We start from the raw sequence: 24,493 nt of genomic DNA, 5'->3' as shown, positions 1-24,493 counted from the left end.
GGCTGCTATTGCTGCTGCTTATGGTGACACCCAAGTTTGAAGCTAGGAGACTGGGAGAATGAAAGACATCAGAAAGGGGAGCCAATTTTAGGGCAAGATGCTATTACCAGTTTAGTTTAACACAGGGTGAAGTTTGAAGTGACTGTGGAAAGACCTTGCAGGTGGCTGGAGAAGCAGGGATGGGCTTTACTATGCTAAGGGAGCACAGAAAGAGAAGCAAACGGGCAAACCAGCAATTCTTCAGATAAAACCAAGTGTAAAGGTTGGGAGAGAGAAGCAAGCATGTGAAGGAAATAGAGAAGCTACCAGCACAAACAGGAAGGGAGTTATGAAGTTGACTGCAGTGTAAGGGTCAGCTGTGGAGAAAGCCACCACCAACAGGAAGGCGTGAAATGAAAGGGGGCAGTACGAAAGAAAAGGGAAAGGCTGCCTGCAGCTCAGAGGAAATCCTTGATGTACCACTGCTGAAAATGGAGTGGACCAAAGTGGCTTGAGGCAGGCAAAGATCACGTATTGAAGTTTCACGGTAGAGAAAAGAAGACACTGGATGAGAGCTGGCTGGAGGAAAAGTCAGCAGAACAAGGATGAAGAATTTGGTGAGGTCACAAAGGAGATACAATCAGGTCACAGGGGATAGGTGTGAAAAAAGAATAAGGACATCTCTCCTGAAATAAGAAGAAACAGGGAAAGAGATACTTTGAGAAAGTCACCTCCATTTTCACACAAAGTAGAAGACAAGATCATCTATTATGAAAGGGAAAGGTGAATCTGGGAACCAAAAGAAAGCATTTGAGATTTAGAAATGATACTTAGAAACAAGTTGCTATCTGTAAGGAAGCCAGCAATTACAGACTCTATCACTAATTTCAGCATCAATTCCTTAAAAAGGACTTTCAATATATGAGAAATGTTGGAAAGGGATTAGGGGAGTGTGTGAGGGTACAGATGAAAAAAGAAAGGAAATGACTGATAATACTTCTATTCTTTCTATTTGGATCATGTTTGAAATCTCCCAAAACCTTTTTTTTAATTTTAAGAAATGCAATTAATTCCTGATCATTAATATTTCTAAGATCAAACAAAGCCATTGCTTAGTAAATAAGAATATACAAAGCACCTATTTCCCTCATTAAGACAAACTCCTTTTCCATTTTTATTTTATTGAACAGAACAGCTCTCAAATAAAAACCATGAAATACTCAATATGAATGCCAGGGATTTCTGTCTTCTGAATTAATTCAGATCTTGCAAAACATAACTTATGTCAATACATTAGGGCAAATGAGAGTAAATAAGACTATTTAAGTGAAACAAATCTCTCAGCATTGTCAGAATCATTTCCTACTTTAAAAAAAAATATTTTAAAAAGTTCTTTACTTACATAAGAAAAACAATCCCAGAACTTTGGAAGAAATTGAGGGAATTTATGAAGAATCAATATAATAATCCATTCTATAAAATATTTTATGGAAGCTTGATTATTGATGAAACCAGCCTGGAATATCCTGTCAATAATTCCATTCAGGAAATTCTGAGAAAAAGAAAGTTCACAATTAAACAGTTACAGTTATTCATTTTAATTTACAGTCTCCATTTAAAATAAAATGGCTTGAAGTTTTTTTATTGTAAGCAGTTTATTGAATCTACAACTCTCCAAGCGAAGACACTAAAACCACTGATTAAAATATAATGATGAAGTACCTTCATTCAGTACTTTATAATTTACCTGGACATCAGTTCTGTGTATAAGGAAGGTTATTTATCACTTGTACTTTAAAGGGAAAGGAAAAGATTCAGAAAAGCTGAATAACCTTCCCAAAGTCACATACCTAGTGAGTGGAAGAAGTCAGGTTCAAATCAAGATCTGCCAGGATGCCAGGGCTTAAACCTTGTGACAAGGGATGGTACAGAGACTGAAGTCAGCAGGCGGGAAACAGCATCCCAGAGGGGCAGGTCTCAGGCCACTGAGCCCTCTGTTCAGGTTCCTCGTCCTCCTACCCACAGGGTCTGTGCTGCCCCACAACTACTGCACTATCTCTGGCTCCAAAATCATCCTTCCCCCTTCCACCCTCTCCTCTTCAAAACTGTATTTCTATCTGGGGGACCGAACCTATCTAAGTAGCAAGTGAAAACCAGTATCTACTTAAATAAGCATCTACAGGCAATATGTCTTATGTACATTTCTTTAGTTTAAAGAAGAAAAGGCCAGGCACAAAGTGTTGCCTGTAATCCCAGCACTTTGGGAGACCGAGGCAGGTGGATCACTAGGTCAAGAGATTGAGATCATCTGGCCAACATGGTGAAACCCCATTTCTACTAAAAACACAAAAATTAGCTGGTCGTGGTGGCGTGCACCTGTAATCCCAACTACTTTGGAGTCTAAGGCAGGAGAATTGCTTGAACCCGGTAGGGGGAGATTTCAGTGAGCCAAGATCATGCCACTGCACTCCAGCCTGGCAACACAGCGAGACAAAGAAGGACGAAAAATCTATCTTACAAAAATTTCTACTTGGTAGAAAAAAAGCAAAAGGGCTCGTTTTAAGCCCTGAGAGTGCTGTAAAGTGGAGCATGAATTGTGTAGTTAGGCTTGATTTTGAATTCCACCTCTACCATTCACCACCAGCTGTATTACCTCACAGGCAGGACACCTAACCTCTCCGAACTGCAGTGCTCTTCGAGGCAAAATGAGAATATGTATGGCCTACCTTGGAAGAGTATCAGGGAGGTTAAACAAAACCGTAAGATCTAACAGTTTCTAACTCTGAGCTCCTTTTCCTGGCAGGTGTGCCTGGTCACGTCCCCACCCTCTCCAACATTACCTTCTCTCTAGAAGGGCCTCTCCATTCTAAGAAAAAAATGCTCTCAGTAATCTAGTCGAGCATTTCTAAAATGTTTCCTTTCTTAATACATCTTTATGTTTAATGACGCATTTTAAATCAAATAATACTAAGAGACCTATGATGAAAAACAGCAACCTCCCCTACACCCCCATATCCAACAAAACCACTCCCCGGAAGCAATTCTTTTAGGTATTTCCTTTCAAATTATTCAACATAGTTATATTTGAATATACTTATTTATTTACACTGTTTTGAAATGTTTCTCTCTCACAGATATAAGACTTCATAAAATTGTAAAAAAAAAAAAAAAAGAGGCTGGTATATATTTTTTAATTCTCTCACACATTTAAAAGAAGGTAGGGAGAACAGTGGGAAATTTCAAAGTCTGAAAGATGTTTTTTTACATTGAAAAATGTTTTTAAAAATTGCATGATCATATGCCATCGCTTTCCCATAATGATGATCTATTTTCTTAGCAGGAAGATTAAGCAAAGGTGGTTAGAAAAATCAAATCCTTCATTCAAAACTGTTTCTTGCCTCCTCAGAGAAGAGAAAAGGTACCTTTGGATAAAGATACCTTGCCTTTCCTTAGCTGGTTTATGTGGTCACACTATTCATGAAATCAAGAGCAAGGAAATCCACCATGTGAAACAACATTCCCATCCCAAACCATACAACTTGCCTAGTTTCTAGGTATACATAATCCAAAATAGTAACACTCTAAAGTAACTTAGCTATAGCAAATTCGGAGTTAAGTATTTGCATTTTCTTATCAAATGGCAAAAGAGACTTTAAACAGTTAAAATGTTACAATAAAATACTAAAGAGAAAAAGTATTAAATGGGGCCATGTAAACCAACTTTGAACTTATTTTTATAATACCTAATTGCCTTGGTATTCTCTCTGTTAATAAAAACTTTTGAGTAACTTCAATTTAAAAAAGTAAAGTATAAATTTTAACCATTTTTTCCAATTTTAAAATAGTATATGACAGTTTCTGCAAAATAGTTTAGCCATAAAATCATATGGGTCAAAGGTACAAATATAGTAAATAAAAATATTATACCTGATCAAGTCTAGGGAAAAGTACAAGCAGAGCCTGCCATATGCGGTTTTTCACTCTGTGCTGTAGAGAATTCACATAGTAGCGTCTTTTGGACTTGGACACTAATTCATCCTGAAAAGGAGAGGGGGAGTCAATACTAAATTATTTATTCAATTTGTAATTAATGAAAAAAATCAATGACAACTTGAAATTAAAAGGCTTAAATCAGTCATAAGGGCTTTCCCCGCCCCCCAAAAAAAGCTGTTAGGAGGATGAGAAAAAGAATGGCACCTTAAAAATTTTCAAACATTGACATTTTGGGCTGAGTAGTAAGAAAAATAAATTTTTTTTTTAAATAAAACATTGCATACACTGAACTTAGCTGCTTTTGTTTAACTTAACTGTTTTATTGTTTTTCCTTTTTCGAGATGGAGTCTCACTCTATTGCCCAGGCTGGGGTGCAGTGGTGCCATCTCAGCTCAGTGCAACCTCTGCCTCCCAGGTTCCAGCGATTATTCTCCTGCCTCAGCCTCCTGAGTAGCTGGGATTACAGGTGCATGCCATCATGCCCAGATAATTTTTGTATTTTTAGTAGAGACAGGGTTTCACCATGTTGGCCAGGCTGGAGCTCCTGACCTCAGGTGATCTGCCTGCCTCAGCCTCCCAAAGTACTAGCTAGGATTGCAGGCATGAGGCACCACACCCGGCCACGTGTTTTTAAAATTAGAAGAGAGGCTAAAAAACTGGGAGCTATGGGTCACAGGGGCGAGAAGAGATTGACGTACTGGACATACATTGCCACATATTACCATGTACCTCAGGGGCACCTCTCACCTTGTGCACCCTTGTCATATTCACGTTTGGAATACTGCTACCTACAATCTGATGCAAATACCACTAAGACAGAAGCCACCCCAGTACATGGACAGTGCAAGGCATCTCTACGCATGATGTGTCCCTAGATACAAGAAAATGGCAGCACTGGAGCCTTTCATATTAGCAGAGAGCTCTCCCCGGCTTTTCTTGGCTTGTGCCACCTAAATGCAGCCAGCTGCAAAGTTTGCTTTTATTACCATAATTACTAGTGCTCTGGCTGCAAAGCAAGATGGCACTGAAGAGTATGTCAACATTTTCAAACGTCTTAAAGGTGAAGTCACTCACCACCTCCAAAGCCATTTTCACATAATGCAGACGATCCTCATCTACTTCTTAAGTTCTCTGACCTTTCTTCTTCCATAATCTCATTCTCTGCATTTAGGTGTGTACAAAGTTTCATGACAATAGCTAAATTAATATTGATTTTAATGACTCCCAGTGATATTTACAATCTCATAATCTCTAAATAATTTCTTTTAGAAAATTTTCTTCTGATATAGGTGTATTTAGGTTTCATTTATTGCGCAACCTCAACGCAACTAAAGATGGAATCAGCAGAGTAGATCACTCATGCATTCAGAAGATGCATCGGCATGTCAATAAAGCTGCCTGTAGGACCTCACCAAGTCACTGTCCTCAACTGGAAGTTGAGGATTCTAAAATTCCCTTCTCAGCTCAAAATCTTATTCTGTCCTACCTGTTCCACTCAATGTGCTCCTTTTCAGAATATCTTTTCTCTACTAGTCTGTTCAACTTATTGCCAGGTATTACTGAAGAAAACTAAAATCACCAACCACAACTGACTTCATTAAAAATACATATTCCACACAATGGAGCACCATTCAGCCATAAAAAGAATGAAATCCTCTCGTCTGCAACAACTTGGATGGAACTGGAGGTCATTATGTTAAGTGAAATAAGCCAGGCACAAAAAGACAAACTTCGCATGTTTTCACTTATTTGTGGGAGCTAAAAAATAAAACAATTGAACTCATGGAAATAGAAAATAGAATGGCGATTGCCACAGAAGCTGAGACGGGTAGTGGTGGTTGGGAGAGGATGTATGGAGCATAAAAATATACTTAGATAGAGGCCGGGCACGGTGGCTCACACCTGTAATCCCAGCACTTTGGGAGGCCGAGGCAGGTACATCACTTAAGGTCGGGAGTTCAAGACCAGCCTGATCAACATAGACAAACCCCGTCTCTACTAAAAATACAGAATTCGCCAGGCATGGTGGCGCATGCCTGTAATCCCAGCTACTCGGGAGGCTGAGGCAGGAGAATCGCTTGAAACTGAGAGGTGGAGGTTGTGGTGGGCCAAGATCGCACCACTGCACTCCAGCCTGGGCAACAAGAGCAAAACTACATCTCCAAAAAAAAAAAAGAAAAAAAAGAAAAGAAAAAGATATATATATGTATTAAGATTGAATTTGACAACACAACAGGGTGGCTACAGTCTACAGTAAGTTATTGTACATTTTAAAATAACTAAGAGTATAACTAGATTGTAACATAAAGGGTAAATGCTTAAGATATCTCATTTACCTGATGGAATTATTACACATAATATGCCTACATCAAAATATCTCATATACCCCATAAACATATACACCTACTATAGACCCACAAAAATTAAAAGTTTAAAAATATGTACTCCAGCTGTTCTATCTGGGCCTTCATTATTGCTAGACCAGTAGTTCTTAAACTGTATCAGCTCCAGAATCACCAGAAAGGCTTGTTAAAACAGACTGCTGGGCACCGCCCCCAGAGCTTCTGATTCAGTAGACTGGGGCAGGGACTACCAATATGAATTTCTAACAAGCTCCCAAGGGATGCTGAGGCTGCTGATCCAGAGATCACACTTTAGCATTAGTGTACTGGACAAGTGTTTTGCTTTTTCAAGTCTGCTTTCCAAAGAAGCTGCACCGTTTTGTATTCCTATTAGCAATGTATGAGGGTTCCAATTTTGCTACCTCCTCACCAAAGCTCATTATTTTTAGTTTCTTTTCTTAACAGCCATCCAGTGGGTATGAGTGGCTAGTATTTCACCTGTGTGATTATTGCTGGCCTCCCCCTGTCATTCTTCCCTCTCTACTGGAGCATTTATTTCAACATGCAAACTAATTATGCTCCAATTATCTCCCATCTTTAAAAAGCCCCTTCTTGAACTCCAGGTTCCCCTCCAGGAACCACCCCTTTTACTCCCTCTTTTCTAGGACAAACTCCTAAGAGAGTCTATACTCACTGTCTCTACTCGATCAAGTTCCATTTTCTTCTGGGCCCATTGTATTTAGGTTCTCATCCCACCATTTCACTGAAATGCCTTTGTCAAGGTGACCAAGACAGCCGATCTAATGGCCGGCCTGAGGCCTCCTAACCCTCCAAGCAGGACTTCCTTTCCCTGCTCGGTCTCGGAACAGCATCCTCTCCTGGTATCCTCCTTTATTCACCCAGAGCTCAACCCAAATGTCACCTGATTAGACCCTCCTGACCCCCTCTTTTTTTTCTGAATACTTTTTTTTTTAGCAATGTAATCTCACTCACTGTGTTGCCCAGGCTGGTTTCAAACTACTGACCTCAAGCAATCCTCCTGCCTCGGCCTTCCAAAGTGCTAGGACTACAAGCATGAGCCACCATGCCTAGCCCTGACCCCCTATCTAAATACTAAATACATATTAAAACATGTATTTTTGTTCTGATAGAAGACCCATACCCAGTTCCCATCACTTTAAACTATACCCATCTTTTAGAAAAGCAGTAACATACTATTTCCTCTGGGGCATCTTCCTTGACTTCAACACTGCAGAGGGAACTGCTGCATAAAAAATACTTCCTAGGTTTTATATAATAAAGCTGACTTGCTACCTTCAAAAAATAAAAGTATGATGAACACTCCTGTTTTAACACAGGAACTTACATGAGTTCTGTAATCATCCATATGTCCACACCAAGGTCAGAAAGCAGACCAGGCACCCCCCTGACCTCGGCTTTACATGACAGGTAACTCTATCTGTCATTTAAACATTCAGGCAGGGCGCGGTGGCTCAAGCCTGTAATCCCAGCACTTTGGGAGGCCGAGGCAGGTGGATCACGAGGTCAACAGATCGAGACAATCATGGTCAACATGGTGAAACCCCGTCTCTACTAAAAATACAAAAAAATTAGCTGGGCATGGTGGCACATGCCTGGAATCCCAGCTACTCGGGAGGCTGAGGCAGGAGAATTGCCTGAACCCAGGAGGCGGAGGTTGCGGTGAGCCGAGATCGCGCCATTGCACTCCATCCTGGGTAACAAGAGCGAAACTCTGTCTCAAAAAAAAAAAAAAAAAAATTCATTGGGGAACAGAGCACCATGCACAACTCTTCTGTACCCCTTCCTATCTAACAACTCCCCAGATTTACTAAACCTGTTCTCCAGACGCTATGATGTTCATTTAGAAACGATTAAGCAGACTAAAGAACAATGTAACTGAATTGTTTTTATCTGAATAGATAAGGAATTTTCATCAATCTTAGACAAACATCACATATCCAGATCTAGAAATAACAATATAATATACTGGAAGCATATCCTGGGGTAATCTTTCATGGGCTCTCAAATCACAGCAATCAATTCCTAACATTTGATGCCATTTTCTCAGTTTTTACTTTTTCATTCCATTTCTTACATAGAGCAATGTATGAATATAGCACTTTAAACATAACTAGGGCCAAGCACAGTAGCTCACACCTCTAATCCCAGCATTTTGGGAGGCCAAGGCGAGCGGATCACTTGAGGTCAGGAGTTTGAGACCAGCCTGGCCTACATGGAATGAAACCCTGTCTCTACCAAAAATACAAAAAATTAGCCAGGCGTGGTGGCGGGTGCCTGTAATCCCAGCTATTCAGGTGGCTGAGGCAAGAGAATTCGCTTGAACCTGGGAGGCAGAGGTTGCAGTGAGCAGAGATCCGAGATCATGGCATTGCACTCCAACCTGGGCAACAAAGCAAGACTCCATTTCAAAAAAACAAAAACCAAACAAACAAAAAACATAACCAGGTTTGACTGGTACGGGAAAATACAGAGTGAAGTATAGATGGTACAGGAAAACATTACCATTATTGTTCGCTAAAACCAAACTTAAGTTGGATAATTACTAACCAAGATTTTTTTTTCTTTTTGCCAAGAGGCTTTTTTTTCTTTTTTTAATTTAAGACTGGCTCCACTGAGGATTTGAACCAGCAACCTTGCAGTTACAAGCCCTATACCTTAACTACTGGACTAACAGGCCACTTTCTTTTTTTCTTTTTGTAGAGACAAGGTCTCACTATGTTGGCCCAGCTGGTTGCAAACTCCTGGCCTCCCAAAGTGCTAGCATTATAGGCATGAGGCACAATGACCACCCTAACCAAGACTGAATTAAAAACACAGAACATAAACTCTGTGTTTTCTCCTGACAGAATAGATTTAAAAGTACATATTTCAGCAACATAAAGAGCAGATGCTGACCTCTGACTTGTTAAAAACAAAGATAATTTAAAGTAAAATATAATTACTTTATCTAACAGCTTGATTGCAAGATCCTCCATAAACAACTTGTGGGACATATTGGAGCCATCTAATAAACACAGGAATTTGATAGCACAAATTCTCACATAATGGTCTTCTCTCTTAGTACTAAAAATATTAAATGATAAATTGTTAACATATTTTGAAAACAGAAAGATAACATCAAATATTAGTTTCAAATATCATTACATGATCAAAACCACTCGAAGTTTTCTAAAATTAAGTAGGTCCATACTTAACGACAATACTTTTAAATTCAGAATAGATAACAGAAGATGACAAATGAATATATTACAAGGAGGGTCTGTACAGAAAATATGAGTGAGCACAAATTAATCTAGGCTTCCGGAGAATCAGTGCACACGCTGTTGAACCTAGGTTAATAATACCTTATCTGTGGACAAAACAGATCACAGCTCACGAGCCTGTCCCTGAAAGAGGACCACAGACACCTCCGTTCACTCAGGGGCATGAATGCATGTCAGACACGTCAATGGCCTGTCTCTACCACGTGCTATCAGTGCACATTCCCCAAATGAGGGGCAAACTCAGGAAGCACTGTGTGCTCTGAACACGCGGCATTTTCAGTAGCCAAATGTGGAGGGATAAATAAAGTGAAATTGTTAGTATTTTCACATTCCATTATAATTGTTGTAATGTGAATATATACTTAAATTTAATAACAAAGCAACTGTCAGGTAGAAATCAAAATCAAATTATCTGGCAACCACCAACTAGAAAAATTCACTTTTATTGCCACACTAAGCCAACCAAGAAAAAATAACTAAAAACAATGAAAAAACTATATATATTTAATGAGGAAGGACAGATGATTTAAAACATAGGACTCTCAGAATAATAAATACTTTATGATATCTAAATATTATAATCATGTGATGTCCTAAACTCTAAAATGAGAGTGAATGATACAATGCTATTTTTATCTTCTTTATAAACACACATACACATTTTCGAAAGCCATGTGAAAAAATAAAACTTGAAAAAAAGCTATTTGGCAAGCTCCAAAAAAATTAATTCAGTGGTTAGATAAAAATAGTCTTAGCCCAGAAATCAAAACTTTAGGGCCTATCCCCAGACTCATCAAGTTGTACACATTAACTATGTATAGCTTTTTACATGTCAATCATACCTCAATCAAGAGTTTTTTAAAAACCAAAAAATGTTATAATCTGTTCCAAGAGTAATTCTATTTTTGTGTGTAACATACCAACTTGTTAAATGGTGAATTTTAATTTCATATTAAACTTTACAGCCAAAAAAAGGACTGGAGAATGAAGTGTCTGTGCTGATGATCATCCTACCCCACAAAAGAAAGACAGGGGTTTCAAGTTCTCCTGAGTAATTTCCTTGTTTATGCTGGACTCTGCACTAAAAACTTTTAAAATGTTACCAAATTTTAGTGAACAGTGAAATATGTAAAGACAGTATATTAGCAAGGGACTATAATTTCGAACATACTTTTGAAGGCTCATCTCATTAACATATTAGATGTTGCCAGCAACATTTATTAAATTTAGCAATTACAGAATGTCTGCCATATGACATTACATTTTTAACATGTCATTTATGTAAAAACAGAGAAAATCTACCATACTCACTTTTCCGTAACAGTATTTGCTGCACAGTCATGTCCAAGGTTTTCTATGAAGGTCTGTACATCCTGAATAAGTCTTTCCATAAAAAACATTTGATAAAGAACAACAGGTTTTAAATAGAAAAAAAATTAAATCCCCAAGGTTAAAGTTAACTAATAAGTTATAATCTCCTAATTGAAAAAGCCTCAAAACAGAGATAAATCTACACCCGAGCAGGCACTTAATACAAGTTGAAATAATAGCATCTTTTACCTTTGATCACGCCTAAACACAGTTCCAAATGTACAAGCCTCAAGGATAAGTTCACTATAATTTTTAGCACTTGATAAAGATCCTTGAGACACATTTGAAGTAGACAGTATCCAAGACTGGCAGCAGTAACTTATCAGTGTATTGAAGACTCCAGTTTTTACAGCAGACATTTCAATTATCTTGTACATAATCTGGAATAAAATACAATGATCATTTTATCCTTTGATTTAGTTTAAAAAAATTAGTGCTGCTAAAAAGTTAGTTTCAACATAATCATGGTTTAAAAAATAATTCCTTATTGTTAGAATAACTTTGCAAGGTGATCAATAATCAGAGAATGCTCACTATTTCATCTCTTGGTAATAAAAATAAGTAAGATTTTACTGATAGTGATATGCATATAGAACTCTTCAAGAGGAACAACTGCCCAAATCAGTAGACTCAAAGGGAAAAAAAACACCTCACCCTGAACACATTTCAGTTTCCTTTGTCTGCATTTTGCCAGTGGCCTTCCTTTGAGGCAGCAAAGACCCGTGACTTGAAGTATGTACTATGGGGCAGAAAAAGACCAAGAAAGGCAGCACAGGACTGCAGAGAAATAACAGAATCTGACTCTCCTCATTCCCCTTGGGATCAGGAGGTACACTGGAATTCCACCTTGGTAGAATCCCTACTGTCTCAGTGGCTGCAAATGAAAACACCTCTAGAAACCAGCAAGACCTTTTGGTAAGAATTACAGTTGGAAAAATATTTCTCTACAAAAAAAAAAAAAAAAAAAAAACCCAGCTAAAGTGCAATGACAAACGGCACCCGACATTTGCCTGCAAGATCTAGGGGAAATGAGACTGACTGCGGAAAGAGCATGCCAACTACTGCGACTCAACCCAGCAATCAAATCACACCTTCTCGGAGGAATGACCAGTGTTGGTAGATTATCTCAGTTTCCAAGAGAAGGAGAAATCCAGTTTTTCATATAAATTTCCTAACACTTATTTTTTTGAGACAGAGTCTTGCTCTGTCGCCCAGGCTGGAGTGCAGTGGCATGATCTCAGCTCACTGCACTGCCTCCTGGGTTCAAGTGATTACAGGCATGTGCCACCACATCCCGCTAATTTTTGTATTTTTAGTAGAGATGGGGTTTTTCCATGTTGGCCATGCTGGTCTCAAATTTCCGACCTCAGATGACCCAGCTGCCTCAGCCTCCCAAAGGGCTGGAATTACAGGCATCAGCCACCACACCCGGCCAGATGTCCCAACAATTAAAAGTTGCCAGCTAATCAAAATTTTAAACACTGTATGAACCAAATAAGCCCTTTCTGAGGGCAGATGTGGCTCCAGACTACTGTTTAGTACCTTCTCTTCTACATCTGTCAGATTTTCTCATTCTTACTCGATATTTAAGAAGGTTCAAAAATATTTTCTGACTGAAGGAATTAAGAACCAAAACTCTAATTACAAATATAACTCATGTTTTCCTCATGTGCTGAAGCTCGCACACATGAACAGAAAAGCAAAAAGAAAAATAAAGTTTGTTACCTCTTTTATTTTGAAATATGCCTGGCCCTTGATTTTGGCAGCAATGCTAAGAACTTTGTTATCAAAAACAAACTGAACGAAAGCTTTCAAATTAGGCCAGAATATCAGCTGAGTGTTGCTTAAAGAAGATATAATTTTCCAAGCCATGTCAAAAGACTCTATGCAGAGTGATTCAGAGGAGGTCAGAAGCTGGCAGGGGAAAAAAAAAATACATACTTTATTCCAAAACTTTGTTCGCCACTCCTGTAGTTACTCTTCAATTTATGTTTCACTCTATCTTACCTTGGGAACCAACACTTTCATGCAATGGAACACCGGTAAAACTTGATCAGAAGAAAGAACTGTGAGGGCTTCCAGTGCAGACTGCAAAGTCCTTGCTGGCATCTGAACAGCAGGTAAAAATGGTTCCAGAATTTCACTCCCTGTGGTTGGTATAAGGGTGTGATATTTTTTCAACAAGAAAGAGAGGCACACCCACTGATCATGAATATACTGTGCAACTATTTTTCCCCATCCTTGGGAAGATGATGATTCTTCCAAAACACTGAAATTAAAAAAACAACACTGAAATAAAGCTACTAGGCCATTCTTCCCCAATTTGCCCCCACGACTTTTGCATGTAGCACACTATCCTTCTAAAGGTGCGAGTGTACAGATATAAACGGTCATTATCCAACAGGCTATCTACCAAAAACTAAGGAAACCCCATAAACCTTAATTTTCTAACTTCTCTGAAAGTAGGCACTTTTGCTCATCTTAAATGATTCAGTGAGAACTAGACGCAGAAAAGTCAGCAAGTCTCCAGTAACAGAGATGAGTAAGGTATACTACACTTTCATCCTGAATGGAGCTTCAGCTCCAGAATTCTAGAACTCTATAAGCAACATTGGGCAATCATGAGCCCTGATGACAACAAGAGGAATGGCTTCTTAAGCCTTAACCTCCCCTGTACCTGCTGCACTCCGAGCGGTGAGCATAGCTGCTCTGCTCCTCTGCATGGGGCTTCTGCAGTGTCTGATTGAGCTGAAGAGAGGAAAGGAAGCTTTCCATGGGCCCAGCATGGAGAGAGTCCAGCTGCAGCTCAGGCTTCTGGTCTATGGCCTCACACACCATGGCCAAGGCAGCCATGCTCACTACTCTCTGAATCTGACTTCCAAGCGTTGGCTCCTGAAAAGGAAATGTAACAGTGATTTACTTAACCTGCACAAGTCTGCTCCTGAAAAGGAAATGTAACAGTGATTTATTTAACCCGCACAAGTCTGCTCCTGAAAAGGAAATGTAACAGTGATTTATTTAACCTGCACAAGTCTTAATCAGTAAGGACCTGAGTTGCCAGTCTACGGAAAGCTCAGGCTCTCTTTTTCCCTATTCCTCCTGCTTCTGAGTATCAGGAGAAATGAAAGGAAATACAGCACACATCATTCACTTTCACTACTTCTCTATAGATTGGGAGTGAACAATTTTAAAGTGGCAATAAGAACTCAGCAATTTAGGTTAAGACAACAATGGGATCTTTTCATTTGGTAAACAAGTACCTGGAACTAGTACATGACAGATTTGCTACGTAAGTCCTTCTCAACCTTTCTCCTACTCACATACACATTTGCATGCAGCATTCCTGTGGGTGAGCCTTATTTTAACTGTCTGCTGAAACATGTTAAAAAAAAAAAAAAGGCTCCATGTTACAAATAATTCCTTCAATCGGCTGCACACTACTTTTGGAGAAGTCACATAGCCCAGCAGTTAAGAGCTGGACACAGGAACCACACAGCCCAGGTCTGCTTCCCAGCTCTGTGCTACTACCAGTACGAGGGTAGACATACTACACATTAGTTTTCTCATCTGTAAAATGGGGACAGTAACAGAATTTACTTCATGGGGTTATTGTGAAGATTAAGTACATGGGGTATTGCACGAAAACACTTGGAACTCTACCTGTAGGAAAGGAGGGTAGCCAAGACAGCCAGGTCTACACTTAAAGAGAAAATCAACAATCTCTCACCAAGCCAGGAGTGCAGGCAAGAAGTCAGACACAGAAAACAACAGCACTGAGAGATTACAGCAGCAGCTCTCTCAAATACTGCCAACCAGTAATGTCTCTAGAAAGGGAATCTCTACTTATCACACACTCTTCCCTCACTCTCCAAAAATAAATTAACCATCTCTACAGAAAAATTTTACCTATCAACACTGCCAACATATAAAATAGAATTTAGTTTTACCTTTGAGCCAACTATGGTCCTTGCTAACCTTAACGTAATTTAGTGAATTACTAAAGGAAGCCGACTTTTAAGAATAAGAGTTACTGTGGCATGGCTCACGGTTTTGTTCTACATTTAGAACTCACAATGTTCTTTCATTTCCTTTGCTGAAATAGTAATCATCTTCTTGATCATTTCCTTCTAGGCTAATACAATTAAATTATTAAAGCAATCAAGTACCTTCTTTGTTTTTCTCAGTAGCCTGGACTAGCTGAGTTCAACTTTATTAAACACTTACCACATATTAAGTGGAAGTGGCTAACCTTTATTGAGAACTTCCTACGTGCCAGGTACAGGTCAAAAGATTTAACCTATCTGAGCTTCCTTTAATTCCCACATCAGTTCTTTAATCCCCATTTTGCAGGTGCAGTAAATGAGACACAAAGAGGTTAAATAATTTGGGTCACACAGTTAGCAAAAATAAAGCCAGAAGTAAAACCCAGCAACTCTAATTCCAAAGCCTGTGCTCTTCATTACTAAGCCTTATTGCGCTATGTTTAAGAAATGCCTTGGCTGGACACAGTGGCTCATGCCTGTAATCCCAGCACTTTGGGAGGCTAAGGAGGGCAGAGCACCTGAGGTCAGGGCAGAGCACATGAGGCCAGTCTGGCCAACATGATGAAACTCTGTCTCTACTAAAAATACAAAAATTAGCTGAGCGTGTCGCACCTACCATCCTAGCTACTCAGGAGGCTGAGGCAGAAGAATCGCTGGTTGCAGTGAGCTGATAGTACCACTACACTCCAGCCTGAGCAAAAGAGTGAAACTCCATCTCAGATTTTTAAAAAGGAAAGAAAGAAAGAAATGCTTTGTGGCCAGGTAAGGTGGCTCACCCCTATAATCCCAGAACTTCAGGAGGCTGAGGTAAGCAGATCACTTGAGGTCAGGAGTTTGAGAACACCCTAGCCAACATGGCAAATCTGCATCTCTACTAAAAATACAAAAATATTATAGCTGGGCATGGTAGTACATGCCTGTAGTCCCACCTACTTGGGAGGCTGAGGCAGGAGAAGTACTTGAACCTGGGATGCTGAGACTGAAGTGAGCCAATATCATGCCACTGAATTCGGTGTGGGTGACAGAGTGAGCCTCAGTCTGAAAAACAAAAAAATCTAGGAAAAGATATGTATATATATATACATTCCTCCAAAAACAAGAAAGATGGAAATACACACTGTAACTAAGGCATAAAAAGCAACAGGAAAATGAAGGTGAATGAGATACTAATCAAAGAAGAACCTCTTAGAGAAAAGAGATCCCAGTTGGTCCACAAAGGAGGGACCAGATGCTGCCGAGTGTATACTGGAAGAGAGGGCACTCATTCTCCATGGAGGGACCAGACTGAACGACAGCCTCGATGAGGAAGATATGACACGTGCTTGTGATCTGTAAAACTCTATGCAGCCTCGAGTGGTTGCAATGTTGTGGCACTGTAGCAAGGAGGGGAAAGGCAGTGGACAGTGGACAGGTAGGCTAGAAAATGTGGTAGGAAGCCAAGCGTGGAGGGCTCTGATGTCAGACTAATAAAATGTCCTGTACCGGACATGCTTGGGCAAAAGACCTAGCACAGGTCAAATGTCTACATCTAAAGGGTTTTAAGATCGATGCCTCTTATATGTTTAATATTACATTAAGAGTAGCACCTGTAATCCCAGAACTTTGGGAGGCCGAGGTGGGTGGATCACAAGGTCAGGAATTCAAGACCAGCCTGGCCAACATGGTGAAACCCCGTCTCTACTAAAAACACAAAAATTAGCCAGGCGTGGTGGTATGCGCCCATAATCCCAGCTATTCAGGAGGCTAAGGCAGGAGACTCGCTTGAACCCAGGAGGCAGAGGTTACACTGAGCCGAGATCATGCCAGTGCACTCCAGGCTGGGTGACAGAGCAAGACTCCGTCTCAAAAAAAATAAAAAGAAAAAAAAGAGTATCAATTTTAACCACATCTTATCACCAGAGGGTATTATTTTAAATCTGAATTTTAGTAAATGCTTTGTATGGTATCAAAATAACGTTTACAACTGAATATGTATTCCCTGTATACCTTATTCAAGATAACTACAAATCTTGAATCAAAGAGACTTACCTGTCCACTGTCTATCTCTTGAAGATGCTGAATGGATGCATTTTTCAAAAGAGAAATAACTCTCCAAATAGGGTTACCCCTTTTCCACCCAACTTTCAAATGCAGATTTATAAGCTCGGTTAACACCATCAGGTATAAATGGCAACGATCCAGATCTGAAACCTAAAACAAGGATTAAAACACTTATGGGTACAAGCAACGTCCATGATTTTCACAAAACTACAAGCTTTCAGGCAGGAAAGGTTTACTTAAAGGACTACGACAAGACACTGAGGAGAAAATAAGTCCGTTTCTCCAAGCAGCCTTCCATAACCTCCCATGCAGAGCTAAGGACTTCCTTCTCTGTGCTTCCACAGTGACTGTGCACTCAGCACAATTACGGTGCATTTCACAATTGAGTCATCTGTCTCCCCACCTGTGAGGGAGACCTTAGATGGCAGAAATTACCATCTATCAATTCGTACATCCCAAGGTGAGTACATCAAAAATAATAGCGGTAATGGTTATAGCAATGACTACTTCCATTGTTTACAAAAATCACTTTTCACAAAAAAAGTCACTGTCCCACTTTCGTAAGACAACTAAGTTTCAGAGATGTTAAACAACTTTCCCAATAGCTCAGAGCCAGTAAGAGGGACAGCATTAAATGCAAACTTTTTGACTCATGCACCCAGAATAAAATGGATTCAGCTTTATTATTCACTAGCTGTGACATAGGACAAGTTATTTAACTCTTCATTACTAAGCCTCATTGTATTAAGGCCTCATAATCCAGGTGGGGAGACAGATGACTCTATTGTGAAATGTGCCATAATTCTGCTGAATGCACGGTCACTGCCTAACCTTGTCCTTGACTGTAACATATCATCACATGGTTTGGAAAGCATCCATTATGTTTATGACAAAACAGTCACTGACAACTTGAGCAAGAGCCATTTCTGTGTTGTATTGGTGAAAATAATGAAAGAAAAGAAAAAGTAAGTTATTCCAAAGAGTACTTACCCTATTCAGCTCATTCGTGGTAAGTCTTCTGAGAATAAACTCAGAAATGCTCTCTGTAGTAGACATGACAAAGTTCTGAAGAACAGTAAACACCTCATCTGTATGGGGGAAAAAAGCATGTGACTAAAATGATAGCAGTTCTTCGGTACAAAACACACCAGATATTCTAGTAAATGTACAACTGGGCTAAGCACATGAGTGAGTCACTTGCCAAAAATAAATTGCAATAATATAATAATCATTCATCTCATGGGGAAATCTATACTTAATCTTAAAAGTCACGTAGGAGTCCCAGTTCAGGGTAGAATGAATCAGGGACACTCTTCCCTCCACCACTGAATACAGCTATAAAGCCTGGACAGAATGCACAAAGCAGGTATTTGAGAACTCTACAAGGAAGAACTAGCAGGTAGATTCAGAGAGAAGTAACACTGAACAGTGATCAATTTACTAATGCCCCCCCCCAGGTCCTCCTCCCATCTGACTGTAGCCAGATGCAGCAGCAGTCAACAAGGTGCACAGTAGAACAGGCACCAGCTTTCTGGTCAGAGAACGAAACAGAAGAACTCCAGGAGAGCAGACTGTGAACACTGAGGAGATTCCAGAGAGGGAGGGATGCAGGAAAGCAGCCTCAGAACGCTGTTTCTGAACTCCTGGGCTCACCTCCAAGCTGCACGTGCATGGATCTGATGCTAATCAGCATGCCACAGACTTTCAGGACTGAACACACAGAGTCGCCACTGCCCCGGTCCCAGAGTGGCCAACAGATGGAACACACGTGGCATAGGTCCAAAGAACATGGCAAAAAGGTGAAGACAAAACTGACAGCAGAACCAGCACCCATGGAAGCTAAGTCAGAACGCGAGGCCTCAACTTAACCAGGCTGACTGTGTGCTGCACAACAGCATCAACATTCTCCACAGGATTTAAACAAGATTCGGAGTTTCATATTGTAATATTCAAAACAGCTAGGATAGAATCCAAAATTACTAAACATATGAAAAACCACAAAAACCCCCCGATCATATGGAAAAAATCTAGAGATAACACCAACAAGATGACTCAGGTATGAGAATGATTTGACAAAAATAATTAAAGCAGCTCTAATAAAAATAAGATGACAGACCTAAACCAAAACTTAAGTAATTACATGAAATGCAAATGAGCTATACCAAAATGATAATTAGAGACGTCAAGGTTCCTCTCTCTGTAATAGATACAAGGAATAAACAGAAAATCACCACAGATATAGAACTGAAAAACAGCATGAAAACTCTTGAATAGAACTGACATTTATTCAACATGTCAGCCACTAGTAAAATAATGTTCTTTTCCAGTGTACATGAAACATTCACCAAGACAGACCGTAGCCTACACAATCTTCAAAAATTTTTTTAAACTGAAATCATACAATGTATGCTCTGTGACCACAATATAGTTAAATTAGAAAGCCATTAGAGAAAGACAATAGAAAAGTCTCCAAAGATTATCTAAATAATTCATAGGTCAAAGAAAAAGCTTCAAGCAAAGTTAGAAAATACTTTGAACTGAAAATGCAACATACCAAAATTTGTGGGATGCGGTTAAAGCAACACTCGGAGGAAAATTTACAGCACTGTCACTTCAGAAAATAAGAAACGTCTAAATGTCAATAATCTAAGCTTCTACCTTAACCCTAAAAGGAAAAAAAAGGCAAAATAAACCAAACACAAGCAGAAAGAAGCAAACAAAAAACAGAAATCAATGAAATTGACAAAAAAAAATCTATAGAAAAACAATCAATGAAACCAAAGCTCGTTCTTTGAAAGGTCAATAAAATAAACCACTAACAAGACAGAGAAAGAGAGAGACAGAGGAAAAGAGAGAGAGAGAGCACACGAGTAAGCACGCGCGTGCACGCACACACACACGCACACATTATCACTATAAGGAATTAAAAAAGGAGCTATCACTACAGACCCTACAGGCATTAAAAAGGTAAGGGAATACTACTGACAATTATACTGTCCCTATTCACAGATGATATTTACAAAGAAAATCCCAAGGAATCTTCAAACAAATTCCTAGAATTAATAAGTTCTTCAGCAAGGTCACAGGATATAAGGTCAACATACAAAAATGAATCATATTTCTATATATTAGTAACATACAGTTAAAAATCAAAATTTTATAAACTATCATTTACAACACCTTTTTATAACCATTCCCCTCAAAATAAATAGTTATAAATCTCACAAAACCTGTATAAGATCTATATGCTGAAAACTATAAAACTCTGAAGAAAAAAATCAAAGACAATCTAAATAAATGTAGAGACAGGCCAGGCATGATAGCTCATGCCTGTAATCCCAGTGCTCTGGGAGGCCAAGGTGGGCAGATCTCTGGAGGTCAGGAGTTTGAGACCAGCCTGGACAACATGGTGAAACCCCATCTCTACTATAAATACATTGGGCATGGTGGTGAGCACCTGCACTACCAGCTACTTGGGGGGCTGAGGCAGCAGGATTGCTTGAACATGGGAGGCAGAGGCTGCAGTGAGCTGAGATTTCACCACTGTACTCCAGCCTGGGTGACAAAATGAGACCCTGTCTCTAAATAGATAAATAAATGTACAGAAATACCATACTCGTGCATTAAAAGTTTCAGCATAAGAAAGCAATTCTCCACAAACTGATCTACATATTTAATGCAATTCTAGTCGAGAGCCCAGCAGGACTTTTTTTTGTAGGTACATATAAGTTGATAATATAATTTATATGGAAAGGTAAAGGAACTAGAATAGCTAAAAATATTTTGGCCAAAAGAATCACATTTACATATTTTAAGACTTATTATAAATCTGTAATAACCAAAACAGTGCAGTATTGGCAAAGGAATGAATACTTAGGTCAAAAGAATAGAACAGAGTCCAGAATTACACTAACACAAATACAGTCAAATTATTATTATTATTATTATTATTATTATTTTTTGGAAATGGAGTCTCACTCTGTCACCAGGCTGGAGTGCACTGGCGTGATCTTGGCTCACCTGCAACCTCCGCCTCCCAGGTTCAAACAATTCTCCTGCCTTAGCCTCCTGAGGAGCTAGGACTATAGGCGTGTGCCACCATGCCCAGCTAATTTCTGCATTTTTAGTAGAGACGGGGTTTCACCATTTTGGCCAGGATGGTCTCGATCTCTTAACCTTGTGATCCGCCTGTCTCAGCCTCCCAAAGTGCTGGGATTACAAGTGTGTGCCACAGCACCCAGCCCAAATTAATTATTTTTAAACAATTTTTTCAGAGAAAATTCACAGAGCATTCAACCCCCTATTAAAGGTATCTAATTCAATGGTTTCTTGTATAGTCACAGATATGTGCAACCATCACCAAGGTCAATATTACAACATTCATCACCACAAAGAGAAACCTCATACCCTTTAAACCATCAGGCCCTTAACCCCTATTTTTTCCCAGCCCTAGGCAACCCCAATCTACTTTCTGTCTGTATAGATTTGCCTATTCCAGACATTTCAGTTAAATTAGATCATATAATATGTGGTCTTTACCGATCACCTCTCACTTAACATGTTTTCAAGGTCTATCCATGTTATAACATGTATTACTACTTCACTCCTTCTTAAAGTTGAATATGTATAAACCACATATTATCCATCTACCCATGTACTTTGGATTTTTTCCTTCCTGGCCAATTAATTTTGGCCAAAGTACAAAACAATTCAACAGAGAAAAGATATACTCAGTCTCTCCAACAAATGATCCTGGTGTAACTACACATCTAAAGGCAAAAAAAAAACAACCTACCCTTGACTAAACCTTACACCTTAAAAATTAACCCTAAATATATCATAAATCTAAAAGTAAAATAATGAACTATAAAGCTTTTAGAAAAAAGGGAGAAAATCCTATATGACCTGGGGCTAAGGCAGAGTTCTCAGTCATAATACCTATCGCATAATCCATAAAACAAAACAAAAATAAACTGGATTTCATCAGAATAAAAACTTTTGCTCTGCAGAAGATACTATTAAGAAACTGAAAAGATAAGCTGCAGAGAAGAAGAAAATATGTGCAAACCATGGATCTAACAAAGGACTAACTAGGAAAAGAATTGAGGAGACACTTCTTAACATGCTGCATCTATCACTCTGAGAAGCGTTCCTTCTTTAAGAGATTACATACATTAAAAATGAATTTTAAATGTTCATGTTACCCAGGGGCATTATTATGTGGCCTCTGGAGTATCTCGTGAGTCACTTTCCAGGTCAAGAAGCCACCAGAAAATGATTGGAAAGTGAAAGCCTTTATTAAAAAATTAAAAACTATAACCAACGAATATGGGAAGAACAGAATACTCCTGTCTTCCACATTCCAAAACAGTAGGTACTACTCTTTTGCCTTTTCCTTCTCCTATACGTATAGTCAACTCCTTAAATACTGAACTTACATTAACAGCATAAAATGATTTACTTTCCTCATATACAATCGAACTCCTTCAATTAAAATAAATTTGAGATTTCAAGGGAAAGCCTAGGCCTTGGAGAACAGAGAACAAAACGGCATCAAGAAAAATAGCTGCCATCAAGTCATCCAATGTTATCGTCCCTCCCACAGAGCCTCCTCTTCATTACCGCAATACAGAAGAGCCTCTATTTCACCCTCAAGGTACATCCCCTGGTCACTGCCACATCTTGGAATTTAACACCCTGTCACAATATACAAACTGTGAGCAAAAGTTCAAGCCAGGATAAAAATTATGCTTTGGTTTCCTCCTCTATGCCTCATATAATTTATAGTAGTAAACTGAATCCCTAAAGAAGTGGTACCAGAATTAGTCAAAAAGTGATCACCGTCAAACTCATGATGAGGTACCACTTTATACCCATTAGGATGGGTATTATTTTTAAAGGCCCATTAACAAGTGTTGGAGAGAATGCGGAAAAACTGGAACCCTCGGGCATTACGGGTGAAAATGTAAAATGGTGCAGCCACTGTGGAAAAGCGTATGGCAGTTACTCAAAAACTTAAACAGAATTATCATATGATACAGAAATTCCACTTCCAAAAGCATTAAAAGCAGAGACTCAAACAGGTATTTATATGCCCATGTTCACAGCAGCATTATTCACAAAAGAGAAGGTGAAAGAAATCCAATTGTTCATCAACACATTAATGGAGAACCAAATATAATATAGCCAAACAATGGAATATTACTCAGCCTTTAAAAGGAAGCAAAGTATGATACATGCTACAACAGATGGACCTTGAAGACATTATGCTCTGTGAAATAAGTCAGACACAAAAGAACAGATGCTGTATGATTCCACTTAATATGAGCTACCCAGAGGAGTCAAATTTATAAAGACAGAAAGCAGAATGGTGACTGCCAGAGCCTGGGGAAAGAGGAAAACGGGGAATTAGTGTATAGAGGACGGAGTTCCAGTTTGGGAAGAGAAAAATGTTCTGGAGATGAATGAATGAAGGATGGTGATGGCTACACAACACTGTGAATGTACTTTATGTCACGGAACTGCACACTTAAATATAGTGAAAATGTAAATTTTGTTATGTATAAAACTACCTATGTGTAAAACTAAATATGTATAAAAAGCTACCTCAGGAAGAAAAGTTCCAATACACAAGAGATTACTCCCACGAAGAAAGTGAGATTCAGCAAAGCAACCAGACCCAGCACAGTGACAAATCCAGCCAGTAGTGAGGAGAAGCAGTAGTAACTCTTGAAGGTCCATTACGTTCACCCATATAATCCAGTGTAATGAAATGTAATATAACTTAAAGTACGTTTCCTCAAATTTAAAAATAAACATTATACAGGTATTGCAGATTAAAAATATAACAATGGAAACATCATTTTACAGAAACTGTATCTGCAGAATGACAATCCCTGAATCTCGTCTGATTAGCACAGTCTGAAGTGGTTGTGCACATCACAGTACAGTACCAGGAGGAAAACACAGCCATGCGGATTGCCGTCACTGTGAATTCACCATCGCCAACTTGAGTGTGCACTCAGCAAGCCCAGCAACCCTACGGCACTGCCTTAGCGCACTTACAAAGCCTCTTACCCAGACAGATGCTTATATATCCAGTCCTCACACTGCCAGCACTTCTATCCCATCCTCACTCTATCTCCTCTTTCCTTAAAATAACAGAATAAATTAGAAAAGAACTTCTATGACCTCCTATCTCCACCCACCTACCTGCACCTACCTACCAATGCTCCTTCTAGAACCTTCTAGAACCACTTGTGCCCTGGATTCCATACACGTTCACCTATGCTTGGATGCCAGTCAGCAAATACTGCCCCTTTATGTCTTCAAAACTCCCCTCAATGAAATCATTTCCATCAGCACATAAACATTGTTATATTCACCTCTTAAGGAAACAAAAACACTTCTCTTTCCCCAT

General features: G+C 39.2%; 1 protein-coding gene across 19 annotated transcripts in view; it reads right to left on the bottom strand.

Annotated features, from left to right (window-relative positions):
* The window catches only part of TARBP1 (tRNA guanosine 2 -O-methyltransferase TARBP1), an 85,662-nt gene that overhangs the window by 22,107 nt on the left and 39,062 nt on the right, over positions 1 to 24,493 (bottom strand). For all 19 annotated transcript variants that reach the window (XR_013530000.1, XR_013529999.1, XR_013530002.1 and 16 more), the window contains exons 13-22: positions 18,064 to 18,161; positions 17,062 to 17,223; positions 13,668 to 13,882; positions 12,998 to 13,259; positions 12,716 to 12,904; positions 11,180 to 11,370; positions 10,931 to 11,002; positions 9,299 to 9,419; positions 3,907 to 4,017; positions 1,382 to 1,531 (exon numbers count right to left, since the gene is read on the bottom strand). Coding sequence is in view for 2 of the 19 variants with exons in the window: in XM_008985787.5 (XP_008984035.4) it covers positions 1,382 to 1,531; positions 3,907 to 4,017; positions 9,299 to 9,419; positions 10,931 to 11,002; positions 11,180 to 11,370; positions 12,716 to 12,904; positions 12,998 to 13,259; positions 13,668 to 13,882; positions 17,062 to 17,223; positions 18,064 to 18,161 (1,571 nt within the window). In the remaining 17 variants the exon portion in view is untranslated. The remainder of the gene's footprint in view (positions 1 to 1,381; positions 1,532 to 3,906; positions 4,018 to 9,298; positions 9,420 to 10,930; positions 11,003 to 11,179; positions 11,371 to 12,715; positions 12,905 to 12,997; positions 13,260 to 13,667; positions 13,883 to 17,061; positions 17,224 to 18,063; positions 18,162 to 24,493) is intronic.

This window comes from Callithrix jacchus, chromosome 19 (assembly GCF_049354715.1).
Source record: "Callithrix jacchus isolate 240 chromosome 19, calJac240_pri, whole genome shotgun sequence".
NCBI lineage: Eukaryota > Metazoa > Chordata > Mammalia > Primates > Cebidae > Callithrix > Callithrix jacchus.
The sequence above is the reverse complement of the archived record's forward strand: the minus strand, read 5'-3'. Positions and strand labels throughout refer to the sequence as shown.